The 15,864-nt window shown below is 44.4% G+C and overlaps 1 protein-coding gene across 4 annotated transcripts in view; it reads left to right on the top strand.

Moving 5' to 3' along the window:
• LOC115156030 (E3 ubiquitin-protein ligase ubr3-like) overlaps positions 1-15,864 on the top strand; it is a 40,646-nt gene that overhangs the window by 13,510 nt on the left and 11,272 nt on the right. The window contains exons 22-31 of one of the 4 annotated variants that reach the window (XM_029703225.1): positions 57-233; positions 486-518; positions 1,284-1,735; positions 2,807-2,895; positions 5,211-5,360; positions 6,260-6,393; positions 10,049-10,159; positions 10,263-10,463; positions 10,780-10,916; positions 14,005-14,090. In XM_029703225.1, coding sequence (XP_029559085.1) covers positions 57-233; positions 486-518; positions 1,284-1,735; positions 2,807-2,895; positions 5,211-5,360; positions 6,260-6,393; positions 10,049-10,159; positions 10,263-10,463; positions 10,780-10,916; positions 14,005-14,090 — 1,570 coding nt within the window. Of the gene's footprint in view, positions 1-56; positions 234-485; positions 519-1,283; positions 1,736-2,806; positions 2,896-5,210; positions 5,361-6,259; positions 6,394-10,048; positions 10,160-10,262; positions 10,476-10,779; positions 10,917-14,004; positions 14,091-15,864 lie in introns of all 4 variants that reach the window. The other 3 variants (XM_029703224.1, XM_029703227.1, XM_029703226.1) reach the window with 3 other exon arrangements.

Raw genomic sequence — 15,864 nt, 5'->3', positions numbered from 1 at the left:
TAGTTTCTTCCTACGTGCTCTTCACATTAACCCCCTTTCTCATGTTCTGTGACTAGGAGCCTTGCATTGAGGAGCACTGCCATGACAGCTGGTTCCCAGGCACCAACCTCCTGTCCAACCTGCACCATGTCATCAACTACGTGAGGGTGAGGGTGCCTGAGACTGCCCCCGAGGTGAAGAGGGAGAGAGAGCCCCCTGCCAGCACCAGCGCCGAGGCATCCAACTTCGGCCAGGTCAGTTAACACCCTGCCAGCACACTGGGTGGTACTGCCTCGACTCATGTATTCATAGTACTGTGCTCAGAATTGCTTACCTCTGGGTAGATGAGGTGTAATGCTCCTTCAATATGTTCGGTATACTGGGTATTTTTTGTATTATGTAGCCTGTTATATCATCTTTTGATGTGGAGAGGTCGCTCTTTGCCAGGGTCATATGTGTTAAAAGCACTTAGGTAATGTTGTTTTTGCCGTACTTCTGCTCCACAGAATTCCAGGCGCCTGACAGGGAATTGGAGAGAGGTAGCTGTTTGCATTTTGAGTGTTTGTTTGGTCTTACTAGGAAGACCTGGATGATGTCCTCGGGGCCTTGCAGTGTGTTCTCTTCTGACTGTTGTGAAAAACCTCCATGACAACGTTATTCTCTTGTTCATGTCTTATGATTTGTAGCCATATTTAGGTAGTTTTGAGTGGTGTTGTGCTCTAATGGGGTTGAAACTAAGTGTATAATGTGAGTCTGGGTAAACGCTTTTTAACTGCATGTCACCTTGATTGATGGCGCTCCGACAGGACTGTGTGATGTATGTATATTTAACAGTGCTCCCATCCATTGTCATTGCAATTGTTCCAATGTTTTTCACGTTTAAGGGGGGCGAGGTTGAATTTTCCTCTCAGAATATGAACTAGAACTCTGAGGTTTGTTTCTCTTGAGAAGTCAGCAGAATTAGGGGTATTTAATGTGACTTCGATATGTGTGCCGTGCCCATCTGCTGATGGCAAGGTGGCCTCCTAATGTAGGGAGGCGGGATCCATCATGCCAAAATGCCTTTTGTGTGACGTTGTAATTTGAGCAGGCATTTGTGTCATGCACGTAAACACTCCATTGAAAGATAGCGTTTCGAAAGGACTGGCTGAATTGGAAGGAAAGGTGGTCACATGGGTGTCTCTTGCTCTCCCTCATCTGCATGTTTTATTGAGAGGGCCATGGTTTGTGCTGCATGTTTGGAAAGCAGGTGTTTGTGTGTGTGTGTGTAGGAGAGATCTGACGTGTGCCTCTGCTATTGGTAGAATGTGCGGGAGGCGCAGGTGTTCAGCCTGGTGGCGGAGCGCCGGAGGAAGTTCCAGGAGATCATCAACCGCAGCAGCACAGAGGCTAGCCAAGCGGTGCGGCCCAAGAGCAGCTCCACTCGCTGGGTCCCGCCCGGCACGCCTCCCCAGCTGGTCACCGAGATCCTGGAGATCCACGAGAGCATGCTCTCCCTGCTCATCAAGCTGCACCAGAAGCTGTCGGCCAAGCAGAACTCGCTGTCGGCCACCTGGCTGGAGGACATGGACGCCAACCCAAACCGCCACGTCCACGGGGACGGCATCACCGCCATCGAGCGCATCCTCACCAAGGCGGCCACGCGTAGCCACCAGAGCAAGCGCAGCATCCAGGAGATCTGTGGGAAGGTCTTTCCTCCCGTCGCTCCCAAGAAGAACAGCCCCACTGCCAAGAAGACCATGGATAAGGAGGAGAGGTTTGTTACAGGCTCCCACTCCGTTTGCAAAACCATCATCAACTTATGTGGTGTCACTTTTATTTTACGTCTCTTAAAATGAATACAATAATCAACGTTAAACTGTTTCAATGTGAGGACTTTATTAGCTTTTGAATTGAGAAACACGTTTGTATTTTAAAGTTGGTCAAAGGACATCTGCAGAGTATGAATTTGTGAAAACAAAATATATATTCAATCAGCGTAGAGCCTTGTTCTCGGGCTGTTGCCAGGGCGACTGTGGGCCAGCCAATGGCAGAGGAAGCTGAAAGGGGGTGCTTCACATTTCTCAGACGGGCTGTCTGTGCCCCTGAAGCTGTCAGTGGGAATTACTGAGCTGTGACGCTCCTGTCACCATTTGTTTATGTCCTCTTATTAGGGCTCTCTATTTACAGTCAACCCTGCTCCCTGGAAGTCTGCACAGGATCTACCGCCAGCCACATTAGGGAAATAATCACCTTCACAGCCTGGCACCCAGTCACATACTGTAGCCTTGCTCAAAATAGGCTCTTACTTTCTAGTTTGTATGTATCAGTGTCCAATGCTACAAAGGCAATCTCGCATGATCTAGTATGCCTTTGTGGCGGCGTCTGAGGAAAAACAAGCATTGTGTAACGGGCAGACCAGTCACTGTCTGGAAATGGTAATGCACTGGTTGGTGAGTGGTGGTGATTTTTAATGGCTAGCCATTGAGAGAAGGGCTTTCAGTGCCTTATTATAACTAAGCATTTCCACTTACACATGGAAACTGTTGCTATGGCGATGGGTTAACCCAATCAGTGAAGAGAATAGGCATTACTCCTGCATCAAAATAATGGAAGCCTGGGCCACATGCCTCGGCACTCTATTTTAAGTACACATTTTGATTAGAATAACTGTAGGATTTTTGGTTTGTTTTATGTGTGGTGGTGTCACCACAAGTTCCCGACTATATCCAAGCGATGCAACGCTTTGACACTTATTTGAAATGGTATGACTGACTTTTTGTATTGATTGGCAGTTTTTATATGGAAGTCGTCTTCTGTGATTTTTGAAGTTTTGTTTTCCGTTCAGGCGTCAGCGGGCTCGAGAGAGACAGCAGAAACTCCTGGCTGAGTTTGCCTCCAGACAGAAGAGTTTCATGGAAACAGCCATGGATGTTGGTAAGGCAGTGACTCATTTGGTCCAGCAGCATTTCTCATTCTCAAGGCGCATTCCTATTGTTCCCCCATCTATGAGTTATTGTGAATGTCGGGCCAGTCTTATCAGAAACCTTTCCAAGCTTCTAGCTGTACTTATGTATTGACAGATTTATTCGATGGTGCAATATATGCTAGGACTTCTTGGATACGGGGCCCGGTTCGCTATAACATTGAAGTGGACTCCACGCCACTCATGCTGAGGACATTTTATGGACTCGTTCCATTATAGTCTTTGAAGGAAAGAAAGCTTTGCTTTTTTCCCCCCCCACTGTGGCAAGGTGACACTGGCCACAGCCCTCGGCCCTCCCATGGACTACCTACACTTGTTAGGAGCAATGAGAGGAAAGCACTCCCCTGGGGTTGGAGCTGTGCTAGTCGAGTGCACAGAGGATCAAAGCACTAATAGTGGTATGGACTCCCAGGGACGATCCTGACACAGTGTGGTTAGTGGATGAATAATGGTCTCTGTGATCAGAAGGAACACTTAGGCAGGGGTTAACAATGTAAATGGAGTTTGCCTATTTGCACAGATTTTGAAGAAACGTACTATTGTTTGAGTAGTGATTTCGCCATCTTTTTGCAGGTGTCCCTGCTGACATTGCCCCGCATTTATTGAATGGATTTAGCTCGCGTGTCCATCTCATCAGTATAAAGATTGGTCATTGGCTTCTCATGAGCTATGTTTGTTTCACAGATTGAATCAAAGGTCACAGAGGATATGAATATTTGCGCTGGGATTTTGACAAGGCAAATAGGTCCAATGGTGAAAGCATCTGTTCAAACATGGATTTCCCAGTGCACTTGGCCGCAGTGGTTATGGGCTTTGTGGAAAACTAAAGCCAAGATAAGATCGGCATCCGGGTACTATGATGTCTTGTGTTTTTATGCGCAAAGACAAAATCCCCTTTTTGAATTCCCATTTACGCTGTTTGTTCTCGCTCCTAGCTGTGTGCCACATGAAAGATGACCATTTTGAATACGGTGAGGCTCATGCGTTTCAAGATATGATCCTATTGTTTCTGAGCATTCATGCGTTTGACTCGGGCAACAGATGTTGCGAGCATCTGCTTTTTAAATGGATTTTGTAGCATGACTTATTATGGGCTCTAAATTGGAGTGTTTAGGATCTAGATTTTCGTATGTAAATGACTTTGGACAGTGATTTTGTTTACGATTGAGCAGTTAAAATACCTAAAAAATACCACCGCATCCTTCATTGGATGCCATCTGAAAGCATTCCATTTGTCACTACAACTATCCTCACTCAATCACGCTACAGTGTTGACCGTGAGATTGTACACGTATGTTGTTCAGGAGTCGGGAAAAATAGCATAGCAAGGCAGTCGTCCTCCATAGCAACACCAGTGTCCTTGTCTCCAGCTCGGCGTGCGCTGATGGCCTGAGGCCTGAGCTGTTCCGTCTAATGCAAACTGTTTTCATTTCCCCTGGAACACACTGACCTCTCTCGAGATCAGTCCACCTGACGCAATAAATCAATTCTGACACGGGTTGACATTTCTATGCCGTATTTGCTGTTCAAATGGAAATCTTTAACATTTAAAAAAAAATAATAATAAATTCACACCCGTAATTAATCTCTAGCACCACGCCAATCACTTGGACAGAGCAAGCAGAGAGCTGAAGTGTTGACGCCAGGCACAGTCCTTTCCACTACAGTACAGTGAGTGGTGGACCAGTATGTCTGAACGCTACCTGTGTTTTTTGTCAATGCTTATCCTCTTTAACCACCCCTTATCTTGTAATTGAGAAAATGCAATTGTATAGGGAAAATGCATGCTATTTCACTGAAGTGGAACTGTTGAGACCCGTGTCCAACCTAATAGAACTAGTCATTGATTTTGTTCTGAATTATGAAAGAACAAAGTAATTGAGCGTGGTATTATTTCTAGGAAGGAACGCAAGCTTATCTGGCACCTCAAATGGCCTTTTATTAACTGCCTGTTTTAGCCGGCCCCAAAGACAGCAGTTTCACACCACATTACCGCCAAATGTTTTTGGGGATTTTTTTTACACATGGCTTGCCAAGATCTTCCCTGAGCTCCAAGCACTTATTCCAATATGTTTGTCTCCTCGTTTTAATGTCAATTGCTCAGAAAATCAGTTTTTAGAATGCAAAACTGCTATCTAGCTCCAAATGAGATCTATTCTAGATGATATCTCCAGCATTTCTGATGAAGCCTTTTTAATGTGGTATTAATAAAGTGTTGAAGTGAGGAACCAGAAGTAACCCTTTCGTGTTGTCGTGTGTCTGTTAGAATCCCCGGACACTGAAGCAGCCATGGACCTGGGTGCCTCTGAAGTAAAGGAGTCTGAGGTCCTCTATGACTGTGTGATCTGTGGCCAGAGTGGCCCTTCCACTGAGGACCGGCCCACTGGCCTGGTCGTTCTCCTCCAGGCATCCTCAGGTACTACTGCACTACATCCCCCAGTAGCCCCCTCACTGTTTCACATCACTAAATGAATGGCCTACACAATCCGCTTTTGTCTCACCACCGTCCTGATTTTGTAGTTCAATTTCAACCACCTACTAATGAAATGGCAATACGGAGTCATTTGAACAGGTAGTGTATTTCATAAATAAGAACATGCACGGCCCTTTCCGATTTAAACCAAAACAGTTATTCATGGCAGCTTGGCTCCACCATATTGGAAATCTAATTTTAATAGGTAGTTTAGCTGTTTTAATTGGCTCATTTATCATTCACGTTGATCCCTGGCTACGTTTTCATACAGCCTCTCTCTGCTAAGAGTTAATTTCGACGCCGTCCTGCCCAGACAGAGGAGGATCATTCACTGTCGTGAAAATAAACGGCATGTTTTTATTAGTAATTAGTTGAGGTTTGGGAACACTTGCAGCCTCAAGGTCAAAAGAGCACCTCGTATGATCTGCCAACTGCTATTTCATATTACGCCTATCAAAAGACAATGTAAACGCTAAGTTAATTATCTCTCCGATCATTATTGCACACGGTCGTATTGTCCTTAGATTGGAAGCCATAATCATTGGAAGCGGGATGTTTTTCCAGACTGCCGCTGATTACTGAGAGGACGTGCGGAAGACGAGCTGTCATTATCGACTGATTTATCACTCACTATTCTCTGTTGCTGATGTAGAAAGTGGAAAAAACGTCTGCTTTTGACGACAGGCATTCCTTAAACGTGACGTGGTTTCCACGCAACCGCTGCCCTTGATTGTTCTATGTAAATGTTATGCAGACTTTTATAAATGAGAATCTGAGAGCTCCTTATGCATTAGTAATACATTATCACTCACTACGAGCCCCCGCGCTCTTGACTATTTCAGTGCTGGGACACCGATGCAAGAGCGACGAAGCCAAGAAACTGCCAACCACTGACGAGGAGCGCATCTACCCAGCGGACACGTGCGGGGCGGCTCACGACGTCAGGCTCGCTCTCATGCAGAGCTTCTTCAAAGACGTAGGTGTCTGACTCACTCGCTTGGTTACTTTGCACACATTTTATAAACTGTATATCTCTCGTGTCTTTGGTTTTGATCTATCAAGTAAAAGGCTCACTGTAACACACAGGTAAGCATTCCTGTTTTGTTTTTTTACATTTTATTGTGTACTTTTTTCCCCCTTTTCCTTCCCAATTGTTGTGGTATCCAATTGGTAGTTACTCTTGTCCCATCGCTGCGACTCCTGTACGGACTCGGGGGAGGCAAAGGTCGAGAGCCATGCGTCCTGCGAAACACGACCCATCCAAGCCGCACTGCTTCTTGACACTGCTCGCTTAACCCGGAAGCCAGCCGCACCAATGTGTCGGAGGAAACACCGTACAGCTGGTGACCGAAGTCGGCGTGCATTGCGCCCGGCTGCAACAAGGAGTCGCTAGAGCGCGGCCGGCTGCGACAAAGTCCGGGATCGAACCCGGATCTGTAGTGACGCCTCTAGCACTGCAATGCAGTGCCTTAGACTGCTGCGCCACTTGGGAGGCCAGCATTCCTGTTTTTTTGAAGTCTCATGGACATGGAGTGGATTCCCATCATAGATGTTGAACCATTTCTGCCTGAGTGGGTTTCCGGTGATTCAACAGCCTCGTCCCAGCCCCCGGCGAAGTGTGCCTGCCTGTCTGTCAGTAGCCGACTCAACTAAACTAGACGGAGTCGAGCGGCTACTACTGCGGGCTATTTGTGTGCTGGAATCAGTCTTTTTTTTTTTTTTTTACTGAAACTTCATTTTATGTCATGACCGAGCTCCTGTCGCCACTCAAATCATTCGTAAATCACGGAGTTGCGTTTAATCGGCTAGTCTGTCAGTAACTCCAGCAGCCTGAGAGCGGAGATAATGAGGCATGGAGGATTTAGACCTCCCGACAGACCTTCTCCTCCACCTTTTTTCCCCCTTTCTCTCTCTCTGACTGGGAGCACTGAGGCAGTTAGTCAGTGACTAAGAAACACTGCCACTGTCTTTCAGTTTTAGCTGCACTGCTATTCTTTTGTTCTTTCTCCAGAGAATGTTACTGCCTTACTGGCACATAGAAATGTAAATTCAGGGTTTAAAACTGCCACTTGAATTGGTTGGTTGGGTGCCAGTGAATTTTTTATTTATTTTTTAATTGTATTCACATTTAGTTTTTGGTTCACAATTGGCTTTAAAAAAAAAACTATCAAGATTTATTCAAACAATGGGTATGCAGACCATTCAAAAAGTTTGGTCTGAAGTCTTTGCGATGCGCAATTGTCATCATGCTCTGTTTTTGAATTAACATTTCGAAAGGCTTTCCTAACAAACCTTCCCAATAAAAAGTTGACTGCAAAGTAGGTCTACCTGGCAGACTATCACAATTTGTATCAATCGCGGGGCATTTGTTTTGCTAACTCTACCATCACATGTAGCCTATATTGACAGTACAAAAACACAGCAAGTAAAACGGTCTTCTTGCTAGTCGCTCAATTGACTTTTTTTTTGGTTTATATTTTTTTTTAACCTCAAAAGTAGTCTACTGATGTGGTTTCAGCATTATGGACTTTTTGTAGTTTCTCTATAAAGTGTGATTTAAAAAAAATTATAATTGTGATTGAGAACCTGAAAGAAACGAAGGGAGAACTGAATTTACCAAAATATAAAATTGATTGTATAGGGCCCTACAACTGTAGATATTTGTTTTCCCCCTCCAAACAATCAATGTAAATATATTGTCAAGTTAAAATGTAATTATTTGTGTGTGGAGGGTGGGTCATTATAGGCTACTTGCTCAGCCCGCAAATTAAAGAACGTTTAAATGATGCACGCATCATCCGCTTTCCCGGGCCCAGTGTTCTTTGCATTCGGGCCAGTAGCTTTAGCACTGGCCTGGTGTGCCACTGGCAAAATTACCTCAATGTCAAGCCCTGCACGTGCATGCTAATTTAAAATATGGCTAGTCGTTTTTAACCTAATTCTGGATAAAATGCAGTTACATTATGGGACACAGGTCAGGAAAAAATTGGTGTGACCAAATCATGTGCTGGTGCTATCAACCAAAAAAGTGGAAAAAAGTTAGTCTAGAGCCTTGTAATTCATTAGAAATGTAGTTAAATTAATCTATTGTAAACTCAGCAAAAAAAGAAACGTCCTCTCACTGTCAACTGCGTTTATTTTCAACAAACTTAACATGTATAAATATTTGTATGAACATAAGATTCAACAACTGAGACATAAACTGAACAAGTTCCACAGACATGTGACTAACAAATGGAATAATATGTCCCTATCAAAAGTTACAGTCAGTATCTGGTGTGGCCACCAGCTGCATTAAGTACTGCAGTACATCTCCTCCTCATGGACTGCACCAGATTTGCCAGTTCTTGCTGTGAGATGTTACCCCACTCTTCCACCAAGGCACCTGCAAGTTCCCAGACATTTCTGGGGGGAATGGCCCTAGCCCTCACCCTCCGATTTAACAGGTCCCAGACGTGCTCAATGGGATTGAGATCTGGGCTCTTCGCTGGCCATGGCAGAACACTGACATTCCTGTCTTGCAGTGAATCACGCACAGAACGAGCAGTATAGCTGGTGGCATTGTCATGCTGGAGGGTCATGTCAGGATGAGCCTGCAGGAAGGGTACCACATGAGGGAGGAGGATGTCTTCCCTGTAACGCACAGCGTTGAGATTGCCTGCAATGACGACAAGCTCAGTCCGATGATGCTGTGACATACCGCCCCAGACCATGACGGACCCTCCACTTCCAAATCGATCCCGTTCCAGAGTACAGGCATCTGTGTAATGCTCATTCCTTCGACGATAAACACGAATCCGACCATCACCCCTGGTGAGACTCAACCGCGACTCGTCAGTGAAGAGCACTTTTTGCCAGTCCTGTCTGGTCCAGCGACATTGGGTTTGTGCCCATAGGCGATGTTGTTGCCGGTGATGTCTGGTGAGGACCTGCCTTACAACAGGCCTACAAGCCCTCAGTCCAGCCTCTCTCAGCCTGTTGCGGACAGTCTGAGCACTGATGGAGGAATTGTGCATTCCTGGTGTAACTCAGGCAGTTGTTGTTGCCATCCTGTACCTGTCCGCAGGTGTGATGTTCGCATGTACCGATCCTGTGCAGGTGTTATACGTGGTCTGCCACTGCGAGGACGATCAGCTGTCTGTTCTGTCTCCCTGTAACGCTGTCTTAGGCGTCTCACAGTACTGACATTGCAATTTATTGCCCTGGCCACATCTGCAGTCCTTGTGCCTCCTTGCAGCATGCCTAATGCACGTTCACGCAGATGAGCAGGGACCCTGGGCATCTTTCTTTTGGTGTTTTTCCAGAGTCAGCACACTAAAGAGTCCTTTCTACTAAGTTTTCATAACTGTGACCTTAATTGCCTACAGTCTGTAAGCTGTTAGTGTCTTAACGACCGTTCCACAGGTGCATGTTCATTAATTGTTTATGGTTCATTGAACAAGCATAAGAAACAGTGTTTTTAAACTGAAGATCTGAAGTTATTTAGATTTTTACGAATTATCTTTGAAAGACAGGGTCCTGGAAAAATAGACGTTCTTTGCTGAGTCTATATATTTCATTTCTACAGTTATGGAACTTCAAAGGGAATAGACTCTTACCTGTCTTGTGCTGTTCTCTTGTCTGTTTCGCAGAGTTCCTGTCTGCAGTCAGTCTCAATAGGCTGGGATGGAGGTGTGTATGTGCAGACCTGTGGACACACCCTGCACATAGACTGCCACAAGTCCTACATGGAGTCTCTGCGGGTAAGAGAATATCTATATAAAATGATGGATTAATATAACATGAGGCAGATCTACCTTTCCTCTGCTTCCTGTAATAATCCCAAGTGCATTTTTTTTTACACAGAATGACCAGGGGATGCAGGGCTTCTCTGTGGATAAGGGCGAGTTCACCTGCCCGCTGTGCAGACAGTTTGCTAACAGCGTGCTGCCCTGCCGCCCAGGCCGGAGCACCGAGGTGGTCAGCTGGCACATGTCCACCAACAAGAAGACCTCTGTGCTGGTGAAGGAGGTGGAGGACCTGCAAGAGCAGCTGGGACTTTTCCCAGTAAGCACCACTGTAAGGCAGAGATCTATACAGCTTCACCCCAGTCTGTACCCCTGATCACTCCATCTTAACGCATCACTAGCTGACAAATGAGACTGACACTAACAATATGGCAGCTTTTTTTTTAGTGTTACCCCAATTTGGCCTCCGTTCATATTGAACCGGTCGTCTCCTGGCAAACCTTTTGCTGTGGTTTGTTTCCCGTACCATACCAATGATTTGCAAATGCATACCAGTGGGTGACCATTATGTCGAAATTACCATTGTTGTCAAACTGGAGATGCTATGAAGTCACTGTGTAACCTTTCCCGTTCAGACGGAGTCCAACCTCAGTAAGGAGATGGAGTTGGTGATCAAGGACATCAAGAACACCACCCAGAGGAAGTACATGGACTATGGCAAGAACCCTGGTTCCCCTGACAACGACTTCCTCTTCATGTACTCTGTGGCCAGGTGAGGGACACCGCAGTCTGCTCCGAGACTCTTCAAAATAATACCATTTTAGAGACTCCATTTGTCACAGTCATACAGAGAATTCTCAATTTCAAGCTAGACTAAGTGAAAGTGCACCCTGCTGACAGGCCTTGGAAATGTGGGATAGACTGGTCACTGCAGGCTATCTTTCAGTGTTCCTGTGGCTAGTGACCCCCTACCCTTGCTCCGGTCAGACAGGGAGGTCCTCCTCCACTGCTCTTATTATGCACACCACTGACTCTTGTCTGGTGGCCGCTGGCTGCCTGTCCTGTCTGCTCTTAAAGCCAGCTAGCTCCCTGCCTGACATTAGCCTACAATAACTGGCCACAGAAAGAGAACTGCAACATTTCCTGAGTTTAGCCTAGTTGTATTTTTGTTTAGTTTTTTTCCTTTGAGTGCCTATCTTCGATTTGAGAAGGGCTGCTTGAAAAGGCTTTTGTACAATAACTTTGGTGTACAGTTGAAGCGTATTGAATTTTTGTCTTTGTACCTGCACCGAATATATAGAGTATTTTGAAGAAGGAAAAAAATGAAGTTGCTCGGAACCTGTGAAGGTTTTCTTGATTGCCTTTATTCAAACCTCTGATTGTACTGCAGTGTGGGGCTGGAAGTGCTGCTTCTAAGCAGCTTTGCCAGTTACAGCTGCAGTAAAATGGTATTGACCCTGGTTGGTTCCACCATCCTTTGCCTAGTCTTTTATTACCTCTGACTGTATGGATTTATCACTCTGCCTCCCTTTGACTGATTTTGAAGAGCTCTTTTTCTCCTGAGTGCTTATTCACAGTTTTGTTGCGCCTTGTGTTAGAGCCCAAATCGTCCTTCCTTGAACAACACGCTCCTCTGTAAAATCTGGAGTTAGCAGGTGCTCTGCAGTGCTTTTATCATAACCTGAAATTGATCATGCGTTACAGGGAGTAGAGAATGCAACCGTCATTCTATTCTGTCACCAGAGTGTTTTGGGAAGGCCTTGGTCCCTCCCCGACCTCTTCCCCCTCCCCATGACGCGGTCCACTCAACCGGTTCCTCACCCTGTGCCCGGCAGAAAGAAGTCCCTGCTTCCTGTGTCTGGGTTCCTGTTGGCTTTTACAAGTTCAGTGAACAGCGCAAATTGCCTGAGGAATGGACAATTCCTCTGTCACAGGGGCGCTCTTATCAGTAGCAGACAGATGGAGCTCGGTGCAGCTGCATTATCTATGTGAAATTGCTTTTTCATACAGGGAGCCCAAGGATTTGCCCCCACCTTCCCAGCCTTTGGGAGGAAACGGCCAGTGGCAAGATCAAAACAACTCCAGTTCAGTCTAATTTTAGCAACACCTGCTTTTAATATCAATTTATTCTGTTACGGCTTTTATTTCATTATTTGGTGGCTAGAATTTTAATAATAAATGTTTGGATATGCATTGGGAATTCACAGCAGAGATTATACACGGAAACTGTGGATGAAACCGCTTTTATAGCCTAGCTCGTGCAAACCCTGAACCGTTGAAATTCTGTAAGTTATTGATACGGAATAGCTAGTCCAAAACAAACACAACAACAAATGTCTGCTACATCTTATAAATCTGATGGATTTTTATAAAAATGGGGGGAAAAGTCAGTCACGCATATATTGAGGATAATTCTGCTAGGTGATGCGTTTAGGTTTGGCCACTAGCCCTACTGTCTTAGGTTGGGGTTTTTCAGTCTGATACTGATTTTTATGGAGGCGAAAGTCACAAATATATCTGCCAATATATCGTTTTTTTTTTTAACACATCGTGCTCCAAAGGGTTAACGTATTCTGTAAATTATGATTTCTTACCACAATATATTAAAATTAATGTTATTTAAGAACATTTTATTTGTGGATTACAGGATATCCACCAAAAAGCAACTATAATTTACTGCCATATTTATACAGGATATGACTTCTTTAGTTACCTTTCTTAGGTACAACTTAAAGATGTCTGTGGCAGTGGATGAGAAGCATGCGAAAGTGTTTGTGCTAAACCACCACAAGGGTGGCTGGTTGAATTAAACTGTCAAGTAAATCTGAAACTGCGCTGTTTACAAATAAGCGTTGAAATGCAGTAACATGCCGTTTGTAATGTTACCACTAGGTGTCAGTTTCAACATTTGTCTTGAGTTGATTTACTACAGTGTTTACAACAGTCACAGATCATGTAAACAAACACGTAAATGGCCACCTTTGACAAGCAGAAGTTAGATGTTCATTACGACAATGTTTTGTTATAGAAACCATATGTACCTTACACTGTTATTAAATGGAACATGTACTGGCTATACATTTCAACTACAAATGGCATGCGCTGATGACTGTTATGCAGGCAAGTTCTTGCCGCACTGGTTTTAGTCACGTTCTAATTTAGTTAGCTTACTAACCGTAGCTACTTATCTCATCATGAATGCAACCAGATGGACTGAATGATAAATCTGTGACAACGGTCTTGCTTTTTGCAGATTGCGTATTTCACAAAACTAACTAAGCCTATTAGCTAACATAATGGGTCCAGACACTATAACGGTGTTATGTTTGTGTCATGGACGAGTATTCACTAGCGAAGCAAACTACCTTGCTGGCTACCTAGCCAGCTAATGTTAACTAAGTGATAATGGGATGAGGACAAGGCTGCTTGCTTGGTGAAGTGTGTTCTTGTTTATTTGACCTAGCCTATGGCTGAATGATGTTCCCTCTTCAGGCAACATTACCATTTTTTATTTGTATGTCATAAAATTAGCAGACTTGTTTTATTATATCTATATAATGTTGGCGCTTTATCTGTGGGATAAAAAAAAAACAATACAAATATTTATGTGAAAGGCTAATATCAACCGCTAAAATCGGTCAAATGATTAATCGGTCTGCTCGAGTGGCTACTGCCATAGCCGGTAGATGACAAGAAGGAATGTTAATAATCCACTTTTTTTTTTGGTGTCCTGTTTCTGAACGGGTGAAAAACTCAAACTGCCTGAGCTAACAATGGCTGTGAAAATGCCTTAATCTTCCTCTTGTCCCTCTAAGCCCTACCAGTTGACAGTATGCTTAGTAATGGTTGTGTTTCCTTAGGACAAACCTGGAGCTGGAGCTGGTGCACCGCGGTGGTAACCTGTGTTCTGGAGGAGCCAGTGGCGCAGCCAAGCGCTCCTGTCTCAGTGAGTACACCACACCATTCTTCTCGCCTTGCTTCCCACTAGATTAACATGAGTGAACCCTCGTCCATCCATCTACTCTGCGCTATATGAAGTGTGTTGCCCCCTGCTTGACCACGTAGCTATTGTGTACATCTGCAGTATGCCGTCGACCCATGCTTCATATCATCGCATTTAAAAAATGATTTTGTTAAAGAGCATTAATAAGTATTTGTCTGTTTACTTTTGTTATTTTCTGATGAGGTTCATTGGTATTTAGGCGGATGAATACGGTGACGCCTTGTCTCATCGACCTTTTGTGTAATGAAGTGTCAGAGTTGAGATTGGATTGATGTAACCGTTGGACCGTTTGTAAAGATTGTCGATTAGCAGGGAAGGAGAGATGGTATCCCAGGTGAGCTGTTGCCGTTGTGTTTTCTGGACATGGATCAAGTGCTGTTGTAGTTGATTGTGTGGCAAGGGCGGCCTGCTCTGGGGGGACTGGGAATGAAGACTGAGTGATGTTGTCCTGAGCTGTGACTGGGCCCACTGTGACAATGTCAAAGACAAAGCCTCAGAGAATGGTATCCAATGGGAAGACAAAGCACAGTTGTGCTCAAAGAGATGCAGACCGTGTAAGGTTTGATTTTGGATGACTCTTTTTCTTTCTTTTTTTTGATCCCGAAGGTGTTTCTCCTTTATTGTACTTTACTTTGAATTTGGCCTTTTTTAATATGTTAAACATTACTTTCTCCTAGTCAGAACTGAGCCTGTGGATGAGGGCATCCCATTTCCCAGCTCTGTTTTAATTAGTCTGTTTAGTGGTGATGCATTTTAGCCGCTCGTTGCACTAGTGAGAGGCCTGTCATCCTTGATTGGGGCAAAATACATTTCACGCTAGAGGACTGCCATTTTCTGAGCTACATTAACTTGTGTAGCTGCGCTGGCGGGCAAGTAGCAATACATTAGTGATTTGTCTTCATAGGGAATGGGATATGGAGGGGAACGTGGGACATGCGATAACAACTATAACCCAAGTGAGTTCCTAAGCCATATCCCACAAGGCACTTACAGTGGCAAGAAAAAGTATGTGAAGCCTTTGAAATTACTTGGATTTCTGCATAAATTGGTCATCAAATGTAATCTGATCTTCATCTAGGTCACAATAACCATTGTGTGCTTAAACTAATAACACACAAATTATTGTATTTTTCTTGTCTATATTAAATACATCATTTAAACATTCACATTGTAGGTTGGAAAAAAGTATGTGAACCCCTAGGCTAATGACTTCTCCAAAAGCTAATTGGAGTCAGCGAACCTGGAAATCCAATCAATGAGACGAGATTGGAGATGTTGGTTAGAGCTACCTTTCCCTATTTAAAAAAAACTCGCAAAATTTGAGTTTGCTATTAACAAGAAGCATTACCTGATGCGAACCATGCCTCGAACAAAAGAGATCTCAGAAGACCTAAGATTAAGAATTGTTGACTTGCAAAAAGCTGGAAAGGGTTACAAAAGTAACTCTAAAAGCCTTGATGTTCATTAGTCCATGGTATGACAAATTGTCTATAAATGGAGAAAGTTCAGCACTGTTGCGACTCTCCCTAGGAGTGGCCATTCTGCAAAGATGACTGCAAGAGCACAGAGCAGAATGCTCAATGAGGTTAAGCAGAATCCTAGAGTGTCAGCTAAAGACTTACAGAAATCTCTGGAACATGCTAACATCTCTGTTGATGAGTCTACGATACGTAAAACACTAAACAAGTATGGTGTTCATGGGAGGACACCACGGAAG

Source organism: Salmo trutta, chromosome 20 (assembly GCF_901001165.1).
Source record: "Salmo trutta chromosome 20, fSalTru1.1, whole genome shotgun sequence".
NCBI lineage: Eukaryota > Metazoa > Chordata > Actinopteri > Salmoniformes > Salmonidae > Salmo > Salmo trutta.
The sequence above is the reverse complement of the archived record's forward strand: the minus strand, read 5'-3'. Positions and strand labels throughout refer to the sequence as shown.